Source organism: Vipera berus (assembly GCF_964194415.1).
Source record: "Vipera berus genome assembly, chromosome: 3".
Lineage (NCBI taxonomy): Eukaryota > Metazoa > Chordata > Lepidosauria > Squamata > Viperidae > Vipera > Vipera berus.
Window position 1 is genome coordinate 188,524,226 of NC_138204.1, and position 14,053 is coordinate 188,538,278.

At 34.6% G+C, this 14,053-nt stretch overlaps 1 protein-coding gene across 1 annotated transcript in view; it reads left to right on the top strand.

Annotated features, from left to right (window-relative positions):
• CNBD1 (cyclic nucleotide binding domain containing 1) overlaps positions 1–10,764 on the top strand; it is a gene marked incomplete at its 3' end in the record, with an annotated part of 131,406 nt that extends 120,642 nt beyond the window's left edge. Inside the window, exons 10-11 of the mRNA XM_081323590.1 lie at positions 4,710–4,769; positions 10,615–10,764. Coding sequence (XP_081179716.1) covers positions 4,710–4,769; positions 10,615–10,764 — 210 coding nt within the window. The remainder of the gene's footprint in view (positions 1–4,709; positions 4,770–10,614) is intronic.
• Between the last annotated feature and the right edge of the window lie 3,289 nt (positions 10,765–14,053).

Consider the following 14,053-nt stretch of genomic DNA (forward strand, 5'->3'; position numbering starts at 1 on the left):
AAATTTTATTGACAATATTATTATTACTTTAGTTAGGGCTTCCATTTCTGGGTTGCAAAATTCTGGCCACTAGAGACTGACAAAATTGGAGTTTTCTTTATTTGAAGCTTCTTTGTCTTCTTTTTTTTTGTTCCCCTGAGTTATCTCTATCATTTTTGTTCTTTTTATTTTGTGCTGTTTTCTTGTTTTTAAATGTTTTTAACAATTTCTACACTGCCCAGAATTGTTGTAAGTTGGGTAGTATTTTAATTCTGTTTACGATTATTATTTCATTGCTGCAGTTGAGTGGATTTTGGCAATTCATATCTGGTTGTTTAACCATGTTCTTTCCTGCTTGCTTTCCTTCTTAGGAATTCTAGGAAGTACATATAACATTAGCTCAGCAGTGGACAATTAATTTTCTCAAAGGGCCATATGAGAAATTTGGACTGCTGTGCAGGGCCAAACCAATAGGTTGAATTTAATTTTGCTAATATTGATTTTATCATTTCATAAAAGCAGTAAATTTTATGGTTTTGATTAGCCGCTATTGGTAAGAATACATGATACATCTTATTTACATTTTATTTCTAATTTCTGATTGACCTCACACCGGCTAGACAGGGACAGCCAAAGGGCCAAATGTGGCCTAAAGGTTGTGAAAATGCCAGGTCTACATTAACTCCTCCTATTTTTCTTTGCAACAACTATGTATGGTAGTTTGTACTGAAAGACTGAGACTGATCGCCAGTCACCGGTGAGTTTCCATGGTTAAAGATGAGCTAGAATCTTGTTCTCACAAGGGCTAATCCATTATTGTAACCATTACCTTATACCAGGGGTCCTTAACTCCCAGGCTGCGGCCCACTACCAGTCCGTGGTGGGTGAGCATGGACATGCAGCTCCATTTGTGTGAGCAATGGGCACACATGCCTGCTGCTTGTGCAAATGGAGCTATGTGCATGTGTAGGCTCTCCAGATGCTCATAAGGAACCATCTCCACTCCCTCCCACCAGTTCACAAAATTGGAAAGGTTGGAGACCGCTGCCTTACACTATCAAGCTACGTAAATCTCTAAATATGTAAATATTTTATAAAGATATGAAAAAGATAGGTAGAGAAAACAAGGGAAGGCAATAATCATTCCCAGAATTCCAAATAAAATCAATATAGTTACTCTAGTTAAACAAGTTAGTTATAAAATCCTTCAATAAATGTTTAGATTTCATGGATTTTGCTTGCTAACTAGTTTGAATGCCAATTACCTTTCCCTGCTATTCTTTTTTGCCCACTTTGCCTGGGCAACTATCTCCTCCATCACTTGAGTTAATCCAATGTATATGTTAACCCAGGGCTTTTCAACCAGTGGTACGGGTACCACCTGTGGTACATTGGCACCTGGCAGGTGGTATGCGACCATCCTAGAAAAGTGGTAGCAGGGGAGGGGAATGAGCTGAACTGGTGGCAGCACTGCACAAGCCTGAGTGAGAGACAGCTGGAGCTGCAAGGCTGTCAGGGCTCAGCGGAAGTGCCAGGATCAGCACGACTTTCCAGCTGATTGATGCTTCTTCGGGGCTGTCAGGGCTCAGTGGAAGCGCCAGGATCAGTGCCAGGCTCTAGCTGGAAAGCAGCACTGATCCTGGCGCTTCTGTTGAGCCCTGAAGAAGCGCCAGTCAGCTGGAATGTGGTAGCATCTCCAGGGTCTTGTGATTTACATTCAGATGCTTGGTAACTGATTCATTTTTATGATGGTCACAGTGTCCCAGGGTCATGTGAAGTGACCAAAACCTGCTTCAACCACCCAGCAGAGGGGGGCAGGTGTCTTGTTCAACTGTGGCTAGGGGGGCACTTTTTTCAGTGCCATTGTAACTTCGAACAGTCACTAAGCAAACTGTTGTAAGTCAAAGACTACCTGTACTTCATCATTTTTTTCCTTTTTTTTTGGTCAAGTTTTTGACACCTTATTAGGCAACTGGTGGTACTTGGATGTTGCCATATCCTAAAAGTGGTACAATGGGTGAAAAAGTTGAAAAGCCCTGTGTTAACCTGTAGAGAATTAATTTGGCTGTGTAATCTTCCTAGTTTCATTTAAGACATGGCAATGCTGACAGAAAAAAATGTGATTAGTAACTTGTTTGTTGCAAAGAATGAATGCTTGTTCAAAGAAGCAAATATGATCATGTATAAGAGTTTCTTCTACTTACCTTGTTAGATAGAAATAAGTGTTGGGTATATCAGGGAACCATAAGAACATAAGCAGTGCCTCACTGGATTGGTCCCCTGGCCTACGTCTAATAGTCTAATCTCACAGGGGCCAACCAACTGTACAAGGAAGCCATCTATTTAATCAGAGGCAGCCAAACAGGGCTAGAAGCTTTTGGTTCCATGACTTTCATAGCCATTGATCCTCATAACAAAGAGGATAACTACTTAAAAAACATGTGTGCTATTGACAAGAAAGAATAGTGTCAGAAATAATGGGTATCTAAAGGAATGTGGATTGAATATTAAAGTGAGCAACAGAATGAAAGTTTTATTAATTTATTAGATTTATACAAGTGTCTACATTATGTAATGTTGGGTGACAACCATAATGTAGGGGGAAAAATCAATAAACAAAAGCATAAGAGAAAATGAATTAGGATCAAATCACATAATAAATACATGAAGTATGAATGGATAAGATGAAAGGGGAAGACTAAGAAAATCATGGCTGGAATGGATCAATATGACCCCATTTCTAAAAGGACAGTTGTAAATTTTAAAGGGCAAAGGGGTTTTGAAAGCATGGATGGTTTACAAAAGTGGAAAGATATGGAGAGGTATGGTGAATGGAATCAATACAAACTGCTTAGCTATATTCCTTTTCTTCCCTTCATCTCTTTAATTTTACCCTTACTATTTCTTATTCATTTTCTGTGCTTCGCATAATGTTGCTTATTGTGAAAGAGAATAGCATGCTGGGTATGGGTGTGTGTAGGTGGCAGGATTAGTAATTGTATTTGCATAGGAGGGGGAGGTAGCAATGATAAAATTATAGTTGATGAATGAGATTTGTATTCAAAAGCATTGCACAAATGTCCTTATTTACCCACTTGTCCTCGGAATTAATTCACTCTGAAATTCTGGACATTCTGCTTTCCATTAAAGTGGCCTGCAATTGGCATTAGTTGAGTCTAAAGTGGCTGACCTTGTAAATTTCTGCTTTTCCCAGCTTCTTTTCTTTTCCCATTTGTCATTTTCTAACTCCCAGCTGCTGCTAGTTCCTTAGCAACACTGATCACCCTTTCCACTGTGTGACAGTTTGCAAGTTGTGTATTTTTTTCTCTAGCCAGGGATGAGGTATGTATCCAAGAACTGAACATGAGAAGAATAGCACTACTACATAGGTTTTACACTGTAGCATTGGAAAGATAAATGATTAAAACCTGATTATCCTTGCCACCTAGAAGCCAAGAGACTTTGAATTTGAATGGACTAGTATAATGAAATATGGGACATTGATACAAAATACAGTAGGCGAAAAAGAATGTTAGTTACATAAGTGAATTATATATATAATTATATATATAATTCACTTATGTAACTAACATTCTTTTTCGCCTACTGTATGTATATATGTATATTCACCTTCACCTTCACCTTCACCTTCATATATATGTAGGTCTTGGAGTATTTGGGTCTTTTCCCGTGTAAGATTGAGGGTGTCTTGGCGATGTTTTGACGAGGTCCCACTCATCATCTTCAGGCTGGTGTCTTCAGCTTCATGCTTGTGCTCGTCAAAACATCGCCAAGACACCTTCAATCTTACATGGGAAAAGACCCGAATACGCCAAGACCTACATACCTGTACCCGTGAAAATCTATTTATATATATATATATATATATATATATATATATATATATATATATATATATATATATATATATATATATATATATTGTAAGGGTTAACTGTTAAAATTATATACTTTGTTTTTTATCTTTTAAATACATTTATGAATTGTGTTTTCATTGAGAATATATGCATTTACATAATAATTTTATTTGTTTTGTATTTTTCTGTTGCTATTTAATTTAAAATTTAAAAAAAAAATAGTTTTCATCTGAAAAACAGATTTTATCGATTATGGTTACGCACTATATCAATAGTGCATTTTCTTAAATAAATGTATGTTACATATTCAAACTAATTTTTCCTTCATACTTACTTCACAGTAATAGTATATAATTTTCTTGCTTTTTCTGCAAGCAGATCATTCACAACAGTTTACTCTTTTGTCTATTCATAGTAGTAAAAGTTTAAAATATTTTAGAAGTACTTCTTAAAGCACAGTCTAGTTTATTCTTTGGTAAGTATAAAAAAGTTTAATTTAGCTCCATAAATACTACACTAAGTATATATGTCTTTCTGCCTTACTGATGAAGTAAAAAAAAATGCAGTAATTCAGAATTGCTGGGTGTTCTGAAGAAAACATGTCTATGCTTTGGTACTATCCATTTAATAAGGGTACCATTATTGTTATTAATGAACAATTATTAAGTTATAATGTGTCCTGCAGTGACCACGACTTGTTTTTAAATAGATTATTCTAAGTAAAAAAAATTATAAATTGATTCATGAAATCTTGGAAGGATTATAAAATTAAGGAGTTCTTGAAATTAGGTCACCAAAGGGTAAATAACTGAGAAATAAAATTTAAACACTTAAATTTGTGTTTCTTTACAGGAAGATCTCAAGTTTAAATATATTAAGAACAAAAAAGAAGAGGAATGGAGACACAAAAAGGTAGCCAAGTACTGATTTCCACTGGGAACATCCTTCTCCAGCTCATCTTTTCCTGGCCTAATATTCATGAAATGGGTTGGGTAACTTAAGAAAGATATGATAGATAGGATGGTTGGGGCATGAGAGAGAAATGCAGGGTGAGGGAGGGGAAGTAGTTTGTACATAGTATCAAAATGTTAAAGTTCTAATAAATTACGGAAATAAAATGTTTATGTAATAGGAACAGCACTTAGATTTATATACTGCTCCATAGTGCTTTACAGCACTATACCAGCATATTGCCCTCAACAATTTTACTGACCTTGGAAAGATGAGTCAACCTTGAGCTGGTCAGGATCGAACTCCTGTCAATAGGCAAAGTTAGCCTGCAATACTGCATTGTGCCATAATTAAAAGTTTGCATAAGTTTGATATACAGTATGTAATGCTTCAGCAAATGAAAATATACATTTATTTAGTTTACAGTTGCCTCTTTTAAAGGAACTGTCTTTGAACATAGAAAAATGTAATGCATCTGTCTTAAAAATAGTACTGCACAAATGCCCCATTTCATTCAGTGCAAGTGGGGGAAATGCGTGTTTCAGCAAAAAATGAAATAAATATTACTGGGGACTGGCTCACACTCCAAATATATTTTTCCAAGTTCACAGAGAAGCTTGAAAAGAAGATGGGCTGCTTCACTAAACAGCAGAGAGTTGGTGAACACAAATCACTTCTTCCAATTCACTTTTGAAGCATCCCTCTCTCTCTCTCTCTCTCTCTCTCTCTCTCTCTCACACACACACACACAGAGAGAGAGAGAGAGAGAGAGAGAGACAGAGACAGAGACAGAGACAGAGATAGAGACAGAGACAGAGACAGAGACAGAGACAGAGAGACAGAGAGAGAACAGATAGATGTAAGGAATAAATAGTGTTTCAAGCACCACGTTTGATGCAGGAGTCCAGAATTCAAATTCCAACTGGTACTTATCTTACCTGTAGACCTGCCTACCTCAAAATATGAGAGAGAGAGAGAGAGAGAGAGAGAGAGAGAGAGAGAGAGAGAGAGAGAGAGAGAGAGAGAGAGAGAGAGAGAGAGAGAGAGAGAGAGATATGAAATAGAAGCTGGTTTGTACATCATCCAGGTTAACAAGGTTTAATAATAATAATAATAATAATATAAAGTTGGAAGGGACCTTGGAGGTCATCTAGTCCAACCCCCTGCTCAGGCAGGAAACCCTATACCATTTCAGGCAAATGGCTGTCCAGTCTCTTCTTAAAAACCTCCAGTGTTGGAGCATTCACCACCTCTGGAGGCAGGTTGTTTGTGTCAGATGTTGAGGAACCAACATCTAATAACTGAGCTAATAACAAACCATACATGGACAAGACAGGAGAACCTGGAACTGACAGAATGCTTCTACAACAGCAGACCTAATGAAAGGGATCTATGTAGCATTTGAGGGAACTATGGATGGACAGAAGACCTGTATCCACATTAGCTTCTAGCATAGTATTTTTTTTAATACTTAATCAAACGGATAGAATTATTGAGTTCCATGAGTGTGATTTTTTCCTAGATTTTCAAATATCACAATAGAATTTACTATCTACTTACTATCTATTTTTAGTAATAAAATTAGAGTTAAAAATAATAATCTTCTTTCCTCTCTTTACCAGGAAGTGATATTACAAGAAACACTGTTCTATAATGGAATTAGACCAGGGCTGGGTAAATGGCTCCATACTCATTTTGAGAGATGAGCACCGAAAAAGCATCAAACATGTCTGTCTATGTGTTGATTTTGCTTGATGTCTATAACTTAACATGAAGATTCCATAAATGCAAAGACTTTGATTTTTATTTGTCTCTCTGCCTCCCTGCCCTTAAATATTTTGAGATTTCTTACTTCTCCCATTCATATCTTTCAATCACTCAGTATGCTATCATTTCTTTTCTTTCAATATTTATTCCTCTAATTTCTGCTGATTGCGCAGATTATATTTTTATTACAGTTTAAAAAAGAATAAAATATGTAAACACAATGTATTTAAAATATTTTAGCCTTGTGAGACTTCTGAGTCACAGATAAAATCTCTCTATATGGTAATTACGCTTAGAACACAATAGCAAAAACAAATATGTAATAGAAAATATTAAAAATATTATGCAGTAATGTAAAGTGTATTAAATTAAAGTGAAGCATATTCCTTAATTTAAAAGTCAAAGTATGTAAAAAACAAAGATAAATACAAAATATGGACTTGAAAGATACATATGTATGTCATCTTCAATATCTCATTTTCTTATATCTTTGTTTTGTCTTAATTGATATCAGTCTCAGATCTCCCTTCTCCCAATTTTATAAAGATTACATGACAGATTATGGACATTTTTTGTCTGTGTATTTTACTTTAGGTCTGCATGCATATGTGTATTAATGTAAATGATTTTCTCTAATATATTATGGAAATGATCAGTGGGTGAAAAAGGATGGACAATTTGATGCCTGTTAAAGCTTGAGTGAATTTTTATTTGTACAAAATATGAAATTAAACTGCATTGCTGTTCATTTAACTGTGTTGGAGGAATATATTTCTCCCCCATCTCTAGGCTAAACTAGTCAGTTGAACAATCAATGGAAACTTTTATTTATTTAATAGATAGCTTAGATCATGTCACATATTTGGTTGAGCAGGAAGGCAAGGAAAAAAAAGAAAACATCAACATATCAACAGCATTTTTCTTACAGGCAAGTAAACTATATTAAAAATATCCAGTATTAGTTCCAAAATAATTCCTTTCTGACCAGCAATTTGATGTCTCTCAAATGTTTGAACTGTAATGCCTGAAATACCAGCCCCCAGCTACTTTTATCTGGCTTATAGAAGTTGAAATCCAGAGTGACTGAAAAATGCCATATCTCAGTTCCTAGTATAGAGAATATAATTCGAAAATAGATTTTGACTGGAACTAATATATTAACTTTAATCTGATTCCTAGATAACAGTGCTAATTTTTGTAATAGTACAGTATAATTGTCAGCCTGTCCTGACTTGGACCTTAGGCAAGAAAGACCCTCAGCTCCATTTATAATGAAACATATTCTTTACTAAAAGCCATGTGGTTTACACTATAGCAAAGCTAGAACTGAAATTCACACGCCAAACTTTCCCCGTTATCTTTCCCCATCCAGGTCCTTCCCTCTTGCTGTTTTCTTATTGTCCAATTATATTTGAATAAATTGTTTTGGGAACTGTCTCTTCAATGGCAGGCTGGTTGGTGAGCTGTTGTATTCTGTTCCCAGCACTTTGACCTTGAGATGGTGTCTCTGAAAGGTACAATCTTCCCCACTCCTGACTGGTTCCCTCCCCCATAGTTCACGGCAGACTGGCAGCTAGCGAATGCAAAGCTCAAGCACATGATGGCAGTTCTGACAATAATTATAGGAAAAAAATTGTAAGACCTTTGACAATTTGAACTGTTCAAAGTTTTGGAAGATATTAACTTGAAGAGAATTTTATAAAAAAAATAAATTAACTTACCCTTCACATAAAGTGCAAATATTGTTAGGGGAAATCTAATAAAGCCTTGTGAGATACAAAAGGGAACAACACAGGGATGATCATTGTCTTCTCTCCTATTTATTTTGGTTCTTGAAATACTGAATAGAGATATAAGACAAAAAGAGAAGACTGTGGGAGTAAAGATTTAAAAAGAGACATGTAAATTAAAAGCTTTTGCAGATGACTTGGTTTGGTTTTAAAAGATCCTTTAAAGCACAGGTGTCAAACTCGTGATGTCATGTGACGTATTGTGACTTTTTCCCCATTGCCGGCAATGGGATGCGAGCAGTTTTGGTGTGACGCATCCGGCCCGCGGCCTGGCAGTTTGACACCCTTGCTAAAGAAATTGATATAGTAATGGGAAAACTAAATAAGTTTTGGTGCACTTGTAGGTTTTAAGATCAACAAGCAGAAAATTAAAATGTGTTAACAGAAATATGCAACAGAAAATTAAATAGAATTGTGGAATAAAACAGGTTTTAATTTTGAGAAGAAAGTAAAATATTTGGATAGGACTGTGACGAATATGTATTGCATATTATTTCATAACCTTGTTAAGACATGGAATGAAGTTAAAAAAAGATGTTAAAATGGAAAAAACTTACAGTTGTCATTGCTGGAGAGAATTTCTATGATCAAAATTAATGTTTTGCCTAGAATCATGCTTTTGTTTTAGACAATACATGCATCATTTAAAAAGTGGCAGAAGGATAGATTTAAATTTGTGTTTCAGGGGGCAAAATATAGGGTGTTGCAAAATGCAAGATGCAAAGGAAAATTGGTCTAACTGATTTGAAATTGTATTTTGCAGCTTGCTATTTAGTTTGGATGAAAGATTGCGCGCTGCTGAGAAATAGAAGGCTCATGGAATAGAAGAGCATGAATTTGGGTGGCATGGATATCTGTGGTATATGACTAACCTATTGTGAGATACTAGAATTTTGTCAAGGGGAGCCTTGGTGGAGCAGTGGGCTAATGCCTCCTTAAGTAACACCAGCTGCCTGCAATTAGTGTAGGTTCGAGTCCCACCAGGCTCAAGGTTGACTCAGCCTTCCATCCTTCCGAGGTAGGTAAAATGAGGACCCAGATTGTTGGGGGCAATTAAGCTGACTTTGTAATAATGCCGCTTGGGTGTGTGTGTGTGAAAGCCCTAATAAGCAGGCATATACATAGAATGAAGGCTACTGCTAAGTTTGTAAGCCGCCCTGAGTCTTCGGAGAAGGGCGGGATATAAATGGAATTAAAATAAAATAAAAAATAATAAAAAATAATATAAATATAAAATAAATTAAAGAGAAGAATTGATATAGTTGGAAATGATTTTCTTATCTACAGTTGTTAGAAAGTTTTAAAGTAAACAAAAGATTTTATTGTAAAACTGAATATTGTAAGATTGAGCCTGAAATAGAAATATGTACAAATAATGAACATAATTGCTAAAATTAATAAACTTGAAATTTGAAAGAGAATAAGAATGGAAAAATGGAAAAAACAGTGAAATACCGGATGAGAGGGAAGTGATAAATAAAATTTGGCAGTGCGCAGAAATGGACAAGTTAACTCTGGAAATTAAAAATAAGGATCAGTCAGATTACTACAAAATTTGGAATAAGTTTTACTCATGGTGGGAACAGAAAGGAAGGTCACAACAGAAACACACAGGATGTTGATTTCACATATTACTACAATAAGGTGGTTGATAAGATTGAATATACTATAACTGTATATAAATGATATGTACATAAAGTGCATATATGTATATAAAACACAAAAATGATGTAAGACAAGAAGGAATGTCAGACCATTAACCCCTTGTCCAAAGTTTTAAATAATAAAATTTGTTTAATAAAAAAAAAAGAAAGAGAATAAGAACAAGTGAAAGAATGTATTTATCATGGGTTAAAAAGTTTGGTTATTATATACAGATTGAACAATGGGAAAATATGTGTTTGAAAGGAATGAAATTTATATTATGTTATAATCTTAAAGATAATTTTTTATAAAATGATGCACTGTTGGCATATATCACCAGAGAAATTGTCTAGAATGTATAAAGGCACTTCAAATTTACATTGGAAATGTGAACAAGATGAGAGATTTTGTCATATTTGATGAACATGTAAAATTAGGAAATTTGGGATTCAGATACATAGACTGATTCCAAGCGTTAAAAAGGTGAATTTACAATTGAGACCAGTGGTCTTTCTCTTGGGAGTGATGGACAAACAATGGGAAAAATATATCATGAAATTTTTGTTTTTAAATATGTTCTTGTATAAGATTTTTTATGTACAAAGATGGAAAATTTTGGCATTACCCATAATGGAAGAATGGTTGATGAAGATGATAGAACTTGCAGAGATGGCCAAATTGACTTCTGTGATCAGAGAAAAGACAGTATCTACATTTACTGCTACTTGAAAAACCCTTATGGATTTTCTGCATAAAGCAAAAAATGAACTTTAGATGTATTGCTTTGATGATCAGACAAGATAGATTATAGAGAGAAGAGAATCATGCTGTAACCTCAGAGCAAGAGATAAATTTATCACGGTACTTATAACTGCTGGAAAAAAAAAGCTTGGAAGCCACTTTGTATCTTTTTTTCTTTTCTTTTTCTTTTTTCTTACACTTTTAATTTTTTCTCTGATTTATTTCTTTTCTTTTCTCCTTTTTAAATTTATGTTAGTTGCCTTTAAAACTTGTAATATTAATAATGGATGTTGTAGGCTAGTTCACATGATCTTATCTCCAGGAATAAGAATGTATGGGAAAAGAAAATATTTTATTTAAATTGAGTGTTCTGACTGCTGAGAACTTGCAGATTTTCTGACCCAGAAGGAACCCTAGCTATTTACAGCAGATAAAGTTCTCAATAGTAAATTAATAATTTCTAGAATTCAATTTTTGAGTGAACTTTTTTCCTCTTTGCCTTTTATAAGGAGATACGAAAATACCAATAATTAAATGGAGAAATATTAGAACATGTGATAAGATCCTGATTATTATGACATCGTAGAAGTGGTACTGAGGATGCTTATTCCAAAACTGTTTGTGTTAAAAGCCAGATAATGGTGCCAGACATAAATGGTGCCCAAATACAAAAACATTGGAGAAGTAAAGGCAGAGACTGGGAAAAAGACACAAATCATCCTGGAGTTGTGTTCCCACAAATGATCTAAGTCCAACCCCTCTTGAATCCCATTAACTCTTATCTAGCACCAATCTAGTACTTAGATTCTTGTATATAGACATTGAGCAAGAAATCAGTTTAATTGGAACTTAACCTGAGGTCCTGAATTTTTGCATCTGACAAAAAGAACCCTTTATTACTGTTTAAAGGATGCATGGTCCAAAAAATTCAATGTGAAAATTCAGTGTTATTTTTTATTCAATAAGTTACTTATTGTTTATTCAGCTTTCCTTATTAAGTTTAACTAAAATCAATACAACAACCAATACAAAAACAAATTGTAGAAACTTCAAGCCATGAGCTGCATTACTTCCACAGCAGCAAGAGGAATGAGCAAGGTAAGCAAAATAATGTTTGTACATTTATTAACTAATAGAAAAATCAATATCTTACACTGTCACAAATAAATAAATAAACTGTCCCTGAAAGGAGGCAAAGATCTTATTAAAAAAGGAAAAAAAGAGTATATTTCACATTCAAATGTATAATGAATTGCATCCTCAACTTGCTTTTGAAAAGAACAAATACTTAAGATGACCCATTCTGAGAAAAGCAATTCAGATGACAATTTGCATTTTGTGCCTTCATTTTGAGGCTGATGAAGGGCTGGTATTACCTTTGAAGAATTTATTTGAACCAGATAAACACAATGAATATGTGACAAGAAGATGAAATCTGAGTGGCAGCAATGAATGCAAGGTTATCATATTATTTCAGTATCTGTTGTTCTTCACTTGACTTCTTCATTATGTGGGCTAAGAGTTTTTCTAGTTTAAGCTCAATTGATTGCTGTAATTAGACTTTAGTATTACTTCAGGCATAAGGATGTTATAACTCATTTCCACTGGCATTGTCTGACAAACTTGCTTTTCTTGGGCAACTTGTTTTCCTATTCTTCTCACCTGAAGCTTGCAAAATATCCCAGGCTACAAAATCTGTATTTCTGTAACATTCACTTAACCCGTAAGCCAGGGTTAGGCAACATCCTTGAACCTCAGGGATCACACATCAGTAAAACATATTTTACCAATTGTAAAGCCAAAAAACAACCACCATATTTTTGTCTTCTGAGGGTATTATGTGGGACTTGTAGCATCTTGATCACAATAAACTTTTGATAAAAGTTTGATAAAAATAAACTTTTCAGCTCATTTTAGCAGGAGATGGGAGAATGAAGGAGTAAAATGTTGCCTTAAAACTTTTGAACCTATTTCATTCCTAAGAAAACTTAGAAAGGACCCAATTTTTCTGAGCCACCGGGAAAATATAATGCAAAGCGTAAAACACTTTATTCCATGTATTTTGTCAACGGGAAAGATAGAATTTTCAATTATGCAGTTATTTTGAATTCTGATTTTGTACTTGGTTCCACTACCTCAACTAAGAAAGAAAATTGAATATTGAAAGGAAACAAAATCTTGGTGGGGAGAGGCAGTATCTCTTTTTACTTGAGCTTTAAGAGTCAAGTGAATATGTGGTTGCTTTGTCTCTGGATCCCCAGATCATTGCCTAGATTGGAAATGCAAAAAAGGTAGATGTCCACTAGCTGGAGGGAGAGGCAAAAGAAATGACATTCTTTGCTGCCATCTAGTGGTTCTATAGATTTTTGCTATTCAGATCTGGTAGCCCTAGCAGTGTTGGAAGTCTAGTCCTAATGGTACCTATCTATATAATTAAAGAAATGCCTCAAAAGTAGTATGTCAGACTTTTACATCATATTTTTAAAGGGATTCAATTACAGACTCTCCTGATTGTTTGTCTAAATAATTGAAAGGACATCAGAACTGCAATATGCAAAATATAAGAGTGTAACCATGGACAAAGTTCAATTATACTGTTGTTTGCTCATGGCATATTATGATACTGCTGTATTCTGTATTTAGGGTTGGGTTTAATTATGAGTTTGCTTAAGAAATATGTCATTGGGAAATGGCAAACAACAATTAATTTTTAGGACTTGTTTAGAAGACTTTATTTGTAAACATGCAAAACATTCATCAGTACTTTCCATTTTCATTACAAACTTTCTAGCTTTCCTGAACTTCAATATACCAATGTTTTCCATGAGGTTTCAGATGCTGCTTTTAATGTGAATGAAATGGTGGCACCAACAGACTACAATATCTGCTGCAGTTCCATCAGGTTCCATAGGTTATTCATTAAAAGCTCCATTTAAACATTCAGTTTTCAGTGTTCTAGTTAAATCTCCACTTAATAGCAAAATCATTCACATGATGCAGATCTGATGCATCAGCCACGCAATATGAGCTTGAACAAATCCAACAGAATGATGTTCAGCTGTGATACATGTTTGGCTATGCATCTGAGTAGGAAAAATCAAATGCATATGTGCAGGATTAGTGGGACCTAGCTTTACAACAAAGCATGTGAGAAGGTCTAATAATACTAGTAATATTAATAATTCTACTAATAATACTACCAGTAATAATACTGGAAAATCACCAGCTGAATATGGGCAGTCTGACGGAGTAGCTAAAAAGATTAACAGAAATATTGTGTCCATATAGGAGGTAATATTTCCA